This window comes from Arachis hypogaea, chromosome 7 (genome assembly GCF_003086295.3).
Source record: "Arachis hypogaea cultivar Tifrunner chromosome 7, arahy.Tifrunner.gnm2.J5K5, whole genome shotgun sequence".
In the NCBI taxonomy this organism is placed as follows: Eukaryota; Viridiplantae; Streptophyta; class Magnoliopsida; order Fabales; family Fabaceae; genus Arachis; species Arachis hypogaea.
This window is the reverse complement of record NC_092042.1, coordinates 10,151,041-10,160,689: the sequence shown is the minus strand read 5'-3', so window position 1 is coordinate 10,160,689 and position 9,649 is coordinate 10,151,041. Positions and strand designations below refer to the sequence as shown.

At 34.5% G+C, this 9,649-nt stretch overlaps 1 protein-coding gene across 37 annotated transcripts; it reads left to right on the top strand.

Annotated features, from left to right (window-relative positions):
* LOC112702400 (uncharacterized) lies at positions 1 to 8,380 on the top strand. 37 transcript variants are annotated; one of them, XR_011863636.1, is made up of 12 exons: positions 14 to 625; positions 751 to 822; positions 943 to 3,247; positions 4,044 to 4,111; positions 4,526 to 4,605; positions 4,680 to 4,787; positions 5,165 to 5,198; positions 5,667 to 6,161; positions 6,435 to 6,683; positions 6,794 to 6,885; positions 6,965 to 7,024; positions 7,999 to 8,380. XR_011863636.1 is itself a non-coding variant. In XM_072199087.1 (10 exons), exons 3-7 carry the CDS (start codon positions 3,116 to 3,118, stop codon positions 5,682 to 5,684), a joined length of 321 nt encoding a protein of 106 aa, XP_072055188.1. In that variant the 5' UTR covers positions 14 to 625; positions 751 to 822; positions 943 to 3,115; the 3' UTR covers positions 5,685 to 6,161; positions 6,435 to 6,683; positions 6,794 to 6,885; positions 7,999 to 8,380. The 37 variants fall into 37 exon arrangements, 23 of the variants coding, with proteins under 23 accessions (XP_072055176.1, XP_072055178.1, XP_072055186.1 ...); XR_011863637.1 differs by lacking the exon at positions 5,165 to 5,198 and having other exon boundaries at positions 5,820 to 6,161; XR_011863639.1 differs by lacking the exon at positions 5,165 to 5,198 and having other exon boundaries at positions 5,820 to 6,161; positions 6,259 to 6,683.
* The last annotated feature ends 1,269 nt before the right edge of the window (positions 8,381 to 9,649 follow it).

Genomic DNA, 9,649 nt, shown 5'->3' with positions numbered 1-9,649 from the left:
AACCTAACCACCCGTCCACCCCACATACCCAACGAAAGAAAAGGAAAAAAATAAAAGAAAGGGAAAGAATAGAAAGGGGGAAAACAGGGGAAGCTTGAAGAAAGAAAAAAAAAGAAGAGAAAAGAAAGAAAGACAGAGAAGGGAGAAAGGGTTATCGAGGGAGAAGAGAGGAAGAGAGGGTTGTGTCGGGAAAGAAAAGGAGAGGAAGAGAGGTCTGAGGGAGAAGTGAGTTGCGTCGCAGGGGAGAAGAGGGAGACCGAGCCGTCGCGCCACCACCGAATCATTGCGCCGCCACGCCGCCGCCACCGTCGGGCTGCTGTGCTGCCATCGATACGGTTCAGAGAGGAAGGAAGCGCTACGGTGAGGAAGGGAGCAGGAGCCCATCGCGCTCGCTGCAAGCCCGTCGTCCGTGTCTTGTCGCCGCGCTGGAGTCTTCGCCGCCAATGCTGAGCACCGCCGCTGCCGCCTTTGAGGGGAGCCGCCACCATAGCTGGGAAGAACGGAGTAGGGGAGAGGAGGTTTTGTTGATGTTGTGGCAGAGAAGGAGGACGAGACGTGTGAGAGAGAGTGACGCACAGAGGAGAGACCATTCCTCTGCCGCCACCGATCGCTGCCATCATTAATGGTGAGTCAGTTAAGCCCTAGCTATGAGAACCACCATCTCTGAACCCTTATTGCTCTGTAAAATACCCTGTATCTGCCTCTGATGTTTTTAGCTATATTGTTTGTTGGGGTTTGTCTCAATTGGAGTCACTGGTGAAGGCGTTGCCGCTGCTGGAAGCCAACGTCGAGGCTGTTGCTGGTTCTGATTCTATTATCCTGGTACTGGTCTGATCTTTTCCTTGGGCATGATCCATTTGCACGTTCTGTTTTGTCATTGCTACAGTTCTCATATTCTTGTTTTAATTCAATTATAGTTTTTGCTTTGTCTTGGATTCCTAGGGCTGTTACACTGGTTAAAGAATATACACAAAATTATGATACTTACATTGGAAGGATTTGGTAACAAAGAAGAATCAATGCTATATTGATGCAAGATCCATCCACCATCATGGCTAGTACCACTCTTCTCAAAGCGATATCGTTTCCTCATTCCAATGCGCTGGTTAGTTTTGTTGGCCATAATCTCTTTTCCGATGTCTTCACCTTCCCAAGAACCCAACCCGATGGTGCGAACCATCCTCAAGCTGTTAGTCGAGAACTTCCTCTTCAGAGTAGTAAAGAAATAGAGGTCCTTCCCATCATAAGAATTTTCAACGTTTTCTTCCCAAATTTCCCATGGATTCTTCTCCGTACCAAACAATTCACCTTCAAGAATGGTTCCATAGTTTGGTAGAGGCCTCCCATTGATTTTGTTACGGAGAAAATCTTGAATGAGTTCTTCATCTGTAGGTTTGAACTTCTTGCTTGCACCTGAAGGTAAATTTGTTGAAGTCATATTCAAGATTAAAAAAGAAAGAAACAAATAATTAAAGAATTAAGAAGATTATTGAAGTAAGTGGTTTAATAATGCGGTAGTAGAGTTTATATATTGGACTGATTGAAAAAATAAAAAGATTGAAATATGACAATTTATCTTCGTTTTGATTTTGTGTGGGATATTTCGGTTCAAAATAATTGTTATCTTTTTATTTTAATTTTTCAAAAAAAAAAAATCTAAGATAAAAATTACTCTTTTTAGTTGACATCAACTATAGTTAAATGTGTCAATTTTTAATATCATATCATCAAAAAATAATTAAATCATATTTTAAATTTAATATTATATCTTCTAATTGAACTTAAAAAGATATTATATGTTATCTTATATTAATAAAATATCTTTCTAATTAACTATGAAAAGATCTGAAGACAGAAATTTATAGGGAAAAAGATAGATCACCTGGTTAAAAAAAATTATATTTTAAAAAAATTAATAGACAGAAATTATTTTATATTTAGATAAATTTTTTTAAAAAATTTCAAATATTAAAAGCATATTTTAATTCTATTTTCTAAATAATATATAATTTTTTTTAAAAAAATTATTTATTTTTTTATAAAAATAATTTTTTTACTTGAACAAATCACTAAAACTAACACTTATGCTTAATTTGATAAAATTTTTACATTTCAAAATAGCTTATAAAAATTACTTTATAAAATTATCTTTTATGTTTGATAATTTAAATTAAAAATGACTTTCAATAAGCACAAATAACAATAAGTGGTAGTGTGTTTGGTAAAATGCTTGGGATTTAAAAATATTATAATAAATATTAGTAAGAATTAATTTTGGATATCAATTAATATATGGGATTATATTAGATTTTTTAATTTTTATAAGTACAAGTTATTTTTTAAAAATTCAACCTTAGATACTTTAAAAAATACTCATATATTTTAGGACAATTTAAGTTGATAAACCAAAGTTACTCAAAAATTACCTGAATCTCCCAAAATTAAAATCATTTCCATTTATATTTTTATATAAATTGAATTTATTGAATTCGAATTATGTAAAGACTCTATTTATTTATGAGTCGATTCTAAATTTATTTATTTATTAAAAATTTTATTTTCAGAAATTATTTAAATCAAATTTTGATAATTAAAATAAAAATTCTATTTAATTCTATAATTATTGGATATTTTCTATATATAAATTATAAAGTTTAGTAGTTATAAAAGAATAATAATTTTATACGATTTAGTTTAAATAATTGAGATTTTAAAATTTAATGTTTTAAATTTTATAAATAAAAAAATTAATTATATTATCTTACATTTTAAATTAAAATATTTAATTAAAAGTCAAATAACAAATTAATATTAATTTTAAGAGATTAAAATAGATTTTAAATTAACACAATATACCCTAATTTTATTAAAATTATCAAACTCCAATTTTAACTCTAAATTTTCAAATCTGAAATTCTAATTTTACCTTAACTCCTACTCGCACTCACCGTCGCTCACCGCCACTCACCAACCCCCTTTCCCTTCCAAAACGCAATACATGCACAAGCAACCCCACACACACAGCAGAAAAAGGACGCGCTGGCGCTAGTGGTCCTTGCAACCGCCGTCGCCGCCAAACCAACGGCGCGAGAGAGAGAAAGTTCGCAGAAGAGAGATGCGTCAGAAAGAGAGAGCTCTCACCTTGTCATCGCCGTCCATGGAGCCACGAGCCGCATCACTGTCGCCGAGGGAGGAAAGAGCACGAGCTGGAGGAGCTGTTAAAGAGGATATCGGCTGTGAGGCAAAGGTAAGCTATTTTTTTTTTAATTTCAAAATAAAAAATTAATGTGTTTTTTTCTAATCTTCTTCTGTTTTTATTTCAAAACATTTGTTTCCCTTCTTTTAGTTTGTTTTGTGTGTGTGGTTTTGGGTTTAGGTCAGATCAAAGCAGAGGCAAGTCATTAGAGAAGTACATCTATATCTTTTTCTAATTTCTTATGCTGATGGGATATAATGCACTGTTTTGAAATTCACCTAAAATTTTATTTTGATCTGTTTAAGCTGATTTGCTTCATTTTATCTTTTCGTTTTAATTTAATTGTTGTTTTTGTTGCTGAGACCGTTGCATATGGTTATGTTGTTTGCTTGCTTTATTGGTTGGTTAAATTATAAACTGTAGATCTAGCATCATATGGTTATGTTACCTTAGCTTCCTAATAATTGTGGTTAACAGGTTATAGTTGTGTCCTACTTATTGATGGAGGGAAAGAAATTTTAAGATTTTCAATTAAAAGATAAAAGAACTTCTCAATTTATGGGAAAAATATGCTCTTTTTATTCTGTGTTCTACATTTTTTATCTGCATGGTCGTTTTTTGCGAGGAAGAGATTTTTTAAGGATTTATGAGTGAATTTTGCACATTGATGATTTGAATAAATTGTGTACTGTAATCTTGCAATCATTGGGGTTTTGACCACTTATTTTTTGTGTATTTTGTGTATCTCTATCTGTAATTTCATGATCACATGATTCTATTATCGTTATTAAAATGATTCTCCTCTTCATTATGTTTAACCCACTTTTTTTTTAAATAAACTTTATAGATAATTTTCGTTGATAATTGGTTTCAATTCGGTGTATAGGAGTTTGCTTGCAAGATATATTCCCCCAGGTATTGCTCTTTACCTTTAAAATTTGAAAATATAATTGAATTATGGTAATCTATTGTTGGATTTTAAGTATAATAATTGCTACTCTGTGATCTGGTGTTATTTATACTGTATTCTAGCTGCAAATTTTCTATTGTGGATTGAATTTACATTCAAATAATTAAATAATTAACTAATTAAAAAAAAGAAATATTATTAAGTGATGGACATTCTATATGCATGTTAAACAGACAGTAACCGCATGTTTTTAGATAAATGAGTAGCTTTATATGTTGAGATTTTCACCTCAAAATCCTTACAAAAGACTACTAATTTCACCTGAACAATTTCTGATATTAGTTGTTTAACACTGTGATTGGTTCCCTGACAAATTTTCAGAAACTAACATTGGTTGTTTCCATTTACATGAAAAAAAGCTTGAAAGAGTTCTTTTAGCCTATGATTGCCAAATTCCTAAGTATTTTTGCGTGCATTAATCTGTGCATGCGACCAACATGTAAGTATGTCTCTTTCAAGATTCCAAAATGAACACTCTGGCCCATCATTTTAAAGAATTTTTGTTCATAACAGAACACTTAAGGAGGTGGCTATTGAAAATCCAAATGATGCTGATCAAGCTGCAGAAATTGTTCTCAGTGAATTGCACACAGACTTAATATTGCCACTACCATGGAAGAGGTATTTCTGGTAGCTTCTCCTTAATATGCATGTATAATGAAATTGGAATGTCTTCGTTTTCCGTGGGATATTGGTCTTTTTCTCTATGTATGTGCTTGGTCTGCAAATTGATAGTCTAATTGTACTCTTCACAGGTCATGGGAAAGAATTATGCTTTTAATTTATTGTTGAAGTATCATTATGCTTTTAATTTATAAAAGTATCGAAAATTATTCTAATTGTATCTTTTCATTAGTGATTCTAAGATTCTTAATGCAAAGTGATAAAAAACGAATAAATGAAGTATTAATTAGTGTCCAAACTCCAAATTATCAAATTTATTGATATTTTATAAATTTATTCTCTGATTAAATATTGATATTTTTTCAAGTTTTCAGAAAAGGATTAGGAGGCATATATGAAAGGGACGTGGTATTCGCTACTGCCATTGAAGATTTTGGAAGTGACCATAATGATTTTCATTTTGCTGCTTTAGGAGATAAACTTCATATTCTTTCTTTCTCAACTACAACTAAAGATCTTTCTTTCAATACTAAATTAAACTGTGAACCTTTGATATAATCAGTACTAGAGAAGTTCAGTTGGAAATATGCTGTTCTTTTCTATCTCTAAATGGAAATGATTGAATTATCAGCCTCAATTTTAAATCATTCCATGCTGTGGACATATGGAGTTCATATATGAATTGTGTGAGAAATGCTGCTATAGTTACATCATTTTGTTTAGGATGCCATCTAATTAATAATGTTTCCTTTTTTGGTGTTCATTATTTTTGTTTTTTATTTGTTTGTTTTAAAAATACAGTTGATGCTTAAAATTATTATAGTGACACAAATATGCATGTGTATAGTCAAAAACAGTATGTCTAATTTATTGCAGTTGGAAATTCAAGAATAAAACAAAGACTCGACAAAAATTCAAGACTGAAATAGAGTATTTGCTCTTAAAGTTGGGCACCTGGCAGTTCTCAAATAAACAAGTAATTGGACGGAATTTTGATTCAAATTCAAATTGGAAATGGTTTTATTCCAGGACTTGCAGCTGCATTTTTATTGTTAACAAGAAGAGAAGATATGAGAGAGCGTGCTGCAAGTTTTGAAAGGGGGAGTAGTTGGCACCATATGAGGGAAAGACTTCCTCTTTCGATGTCGCAGAGAAGAGAAGAAGAAAACAACGGTGAAGAAACAAAGAACGATGGAAGAAGGAGAAGAGGGTGGCGACGACAGGGACGGTCGCAGAGAAGGATGCCAGATCGATAGAGAAAAGAAGAGAAATGAGGCGACGGCGGTGATGGATGCCACCGCCGCTGTTGGATCCGTAGAACTGTGTCCATTTACCTATCAATCGGCATTTCTGCAGAGTTATCCATTTGAGGTTAGTTGTGTAACGTTTAAATGCATATTTTAAAAATCAGATCATTACTTGATTTCTTTTATCTCTCTCTTTCTCTCTTTCCCTCTGATTGAGGCAGTTGTGGAGTATACACAAATCAATTTGTGGTTCAAAATACCTAGACATATCACCAGTGAAAAAGTAGGAGGAATTCACTGGTGATGGAAGCAGTAACTGACAGAGAAGATAGAGAATGTGTATTTTTGACCTGTAGAAAGTCCTAGCCCTAACCTTGCACACTTTGCCCTTCTTCAGAAATGGTGTCAAGCTTTGGAGGGAATAAATTGAAAAAGCTAAATCAGCTCTGGCTAAGGATGAGGCTGAGCTTTCAAAATTGAAAAAAGAAGAAAGCACACTTAAAGATATTGTGCAACAGCGAAGCGGTATCTTTTTTCTTTCATGCTGCTCATGACTGACTCTGAACTTGAATGTAATGAAAAACAGCTGCACCAGACATGACACCGGCTGCCAATATTAAAGGTGGCAGAAGCGTTGCATTTTTAGGTACTGCTTTTCTTTGTTATTTATTGTTCTTTCTGCTTTTAAATGATCCCACTATACATTAAGCTTCTCAATAACTAAGCAGAATATTATTTTGGTGGGCACCAACACAGGCACTGTCTAAGTCTCTAAGACATTAACTGTAGACGAACTGCTTTATTTAAAGGAGGAGTTTACACTTTTGGAGCCAAACAAAAATGGAGCGGTTAGTTTTGTTTCAAATTCTTTTTATATACTTGGTTAAGATGATTGTGTTTGCCATCCCACGAATTTGACATGGTCAGGCCTCGATGAAAAACGCAACAAATGCTATGGAGTCACACATTATTGACCTTTTTGGATTAGTATGTTCTATGATTTAACTGTACCAATACTTCCATACATTATATAAATAGCATTTGCACCAATAGTGCTCACTGATTAAAATGAATTTGGGTTACAGCTTAATGCATTGCAATATAGAAGGATGGATTTTGATGAGTTTCGTGCAGCTACACTCAGTGTTCATCAACTTGAAGCACTTGATAGTCACCCCAAATATATTGCAATGCATTAAGCTGCAATATGTTGTACCTTTAACAAGTCTTTCTTCTAATTATTGTTGGATAATGCAATTTGAAGACAATTGTAAAATCTTTTTAATTAGTAATTTAGGACACGTTTTGTTTTTGTAGCTATAATAATTAGAAGAAAGACTTATAAAAATAGTTGATGGTGTGAAAGGTACAACTTATGTGATGCTTCTCACATCATGAGTTAGTCTGCCACCAGTTTTTTAAATTGTGCTCCCTTTGTCATTAAGCTTGTCACAGCATCTCAATTTTGTAAGAGATACTGAAAAATATTATGTGATGTTTCTACTGTTTTATTTTAGTGTGATCAAGTATTTATCATGTTCTATTTTAGCTTGAACAATTTTTTGCTCATAAATTAAAAAACTAAAAGATAAAATAGATTTATGAAAGAGAATTTTTTTTTGTACTAATCCATATAGAACGTGTTTTCCTTTAAACAAAAATGCCTTGTACTGAATATTTGCCACCATAATTTTCTTTGCTGTTGGGTTAGTTTGTGTATGTTGTAGCCTTTTTCCATGGGATCAGAATTTGTATCTTCTGTTTGATACTAATTATATCTAGATGGAAGATCAATTTGTAGTTTACTACTTGAAATGGCATAAGAAACTTATAAATTGGCTGTTTGGTCACTGATTTTATGTTTGTTGGAAGATCAATTTGTAGTTTACTTTACTATTTTATATTTGCATTTTGGTGTTTGATACTAACAGAGATATTTATATTACGAATTCTATTTGCAGATTCCATGATGCAAATTCCATGTCATTAGAGTTTAGTGTTCTTAAGGATCTCATTGAGATTTTAGAGAGCAAAAGTAGCCTCATTGAAAAGGCAGGGAGCTTGCAATCTCTCCAATCAAATTGGTAGGTATCGATACTGCTTGCTATATTAGCCAGTAGTATCTAAGACTTATTTTGTCATTTGAGATCTAGCTTGCTATATTAGCCAGTAGTATCTAAGACTTATTTTGTCATTTGAGATCTAGCATCATATGGTTATGTTACCTTAGCCTCCTAATAATTGTGGTTAACGGGTTATAGTTGTGTCGTACTTATTGATGGAAGGAAAGAACTTTTAAGATTTCCAATTAAAAGATAAAAGAACTTTTAAGATGCCATCTAATTAATATGTTTGTCTGATGGTACACCAGCAAGTACAACTAGATTTTGTTCCTTTACTAAAAATATATTAATTGAAATATATAAAATGCATAGAATTATCTGTAACTCCATAGCATCAATAAAAAAATACTGAATGAGAAATTTCAACAATCCATGTCCCACTATCAAAATACTGAATGAGCATTTTTAACAATTTATGTCCCATTCTATCAGTACCCGAAAGATTCTGACGCTGACAAAATGATACCTGACTTTTACTATTGACATACTCCCCCTCCCTCTCCCTCCCCATCACAACCCCCCTCCCCTCTCCCCTCCCTCCCCAACGCACTACCCCCTCCCTCTCTCTCTCCATCGCAACCCTCCCCCTACCCAATGCACACTCCCTCCCCATCGCACCCCCTCCCCAATGCACATTCCCCCCTCCCTCCCTCCACTACCACTCGCAGCAACAACCACCTCAACATCAACAGCAACAGCAACAACAACAACAACAACAACAACAACAACAACAACAAGCAACAACACCACCAGCAACCCCAACACACACTTTTCTCTCCTTCCTATCGCAGCAACAACCTCAACGGCAAGAACACTATCAAGGACTATTACCACCACCATCCGAGCGACAACAAGGCCTGGAATAGCCGCATCTCCTCAGCCCCTCAGCCTTTCTCTCTTTCTCTCTTTATATTTATATATGTAGGTTATGTGTTTGTGTAAATGTCTGTGTGTATGAATGGATATTGTTATTGTTATGGTCCTCCGATAAGAGAAGGAAGGAATGAGAGAAAAGAGAGAAGGAGGAACAAGCAAGGTTAGGTTTTGAATGTGCAGGTTCTTCTATTGGTTCTGTTTTGGGTTCTGATGGTGTTGTTTCTACTGTTATTGAGGCTTCTGCTGTTGCAATTGGGGAGGAAGAGGGAAGGAGGTAGTGTGCGTTGGAGAGGGGGGCTGCAATGGGGAGGGAGAGGGAAAGAGGCTACGATGGGGAGGGAGTGTGCATTGGGTAGGGGGTTGCGATGGAGAGGGAGGGGGAAGTGTGCATTGGGGAGGGAGAGGAAAGGGGGCTGCGATGGGGAGGAGGGATTAGGGTGTGGGGGTGGTTTGCTAAGTCACGGCGGCCACGTTAGCATTGTGTTTGCTAGTGAGTTCGAGGACACGCTTATCAAATTTTAAAATTTTTTAGGGACTATTTTGTCAATAGTAAAAGTCAGGTATCATTTTGTCAGCGTCAGAATCTTTCAGGTACCGATTTGGTAGTTACTTC

What these genes read in the sequence shown, in the direction of transcription:
- LOC112702400 (XM_072199072.1), top strand. Translation starts at nt 3,116, where the DNA reads ATGCGTCAGAAAGAGAGAGCTCTCACCTTGTCATCGCCGTCCATGGAG. An exon ending in ATATCGGCTGTGAGGCAAAG is followed by an intron (nt 3,248 to 4,082) that starts GTAAGCTATTTT and finishes TTCGGTGTATAG; the next exon opens with GAGTTTGCTTGCAAGATATA. An exon ending in TGCAAGATATATTCCCCCAG is followed by an intron (nt 4,112 to 4,679) that starts GTATTGCTCTTT and finishes TGTTCATAACAG; the next exon opens with AACACTTAAGGAGGTGGCTA.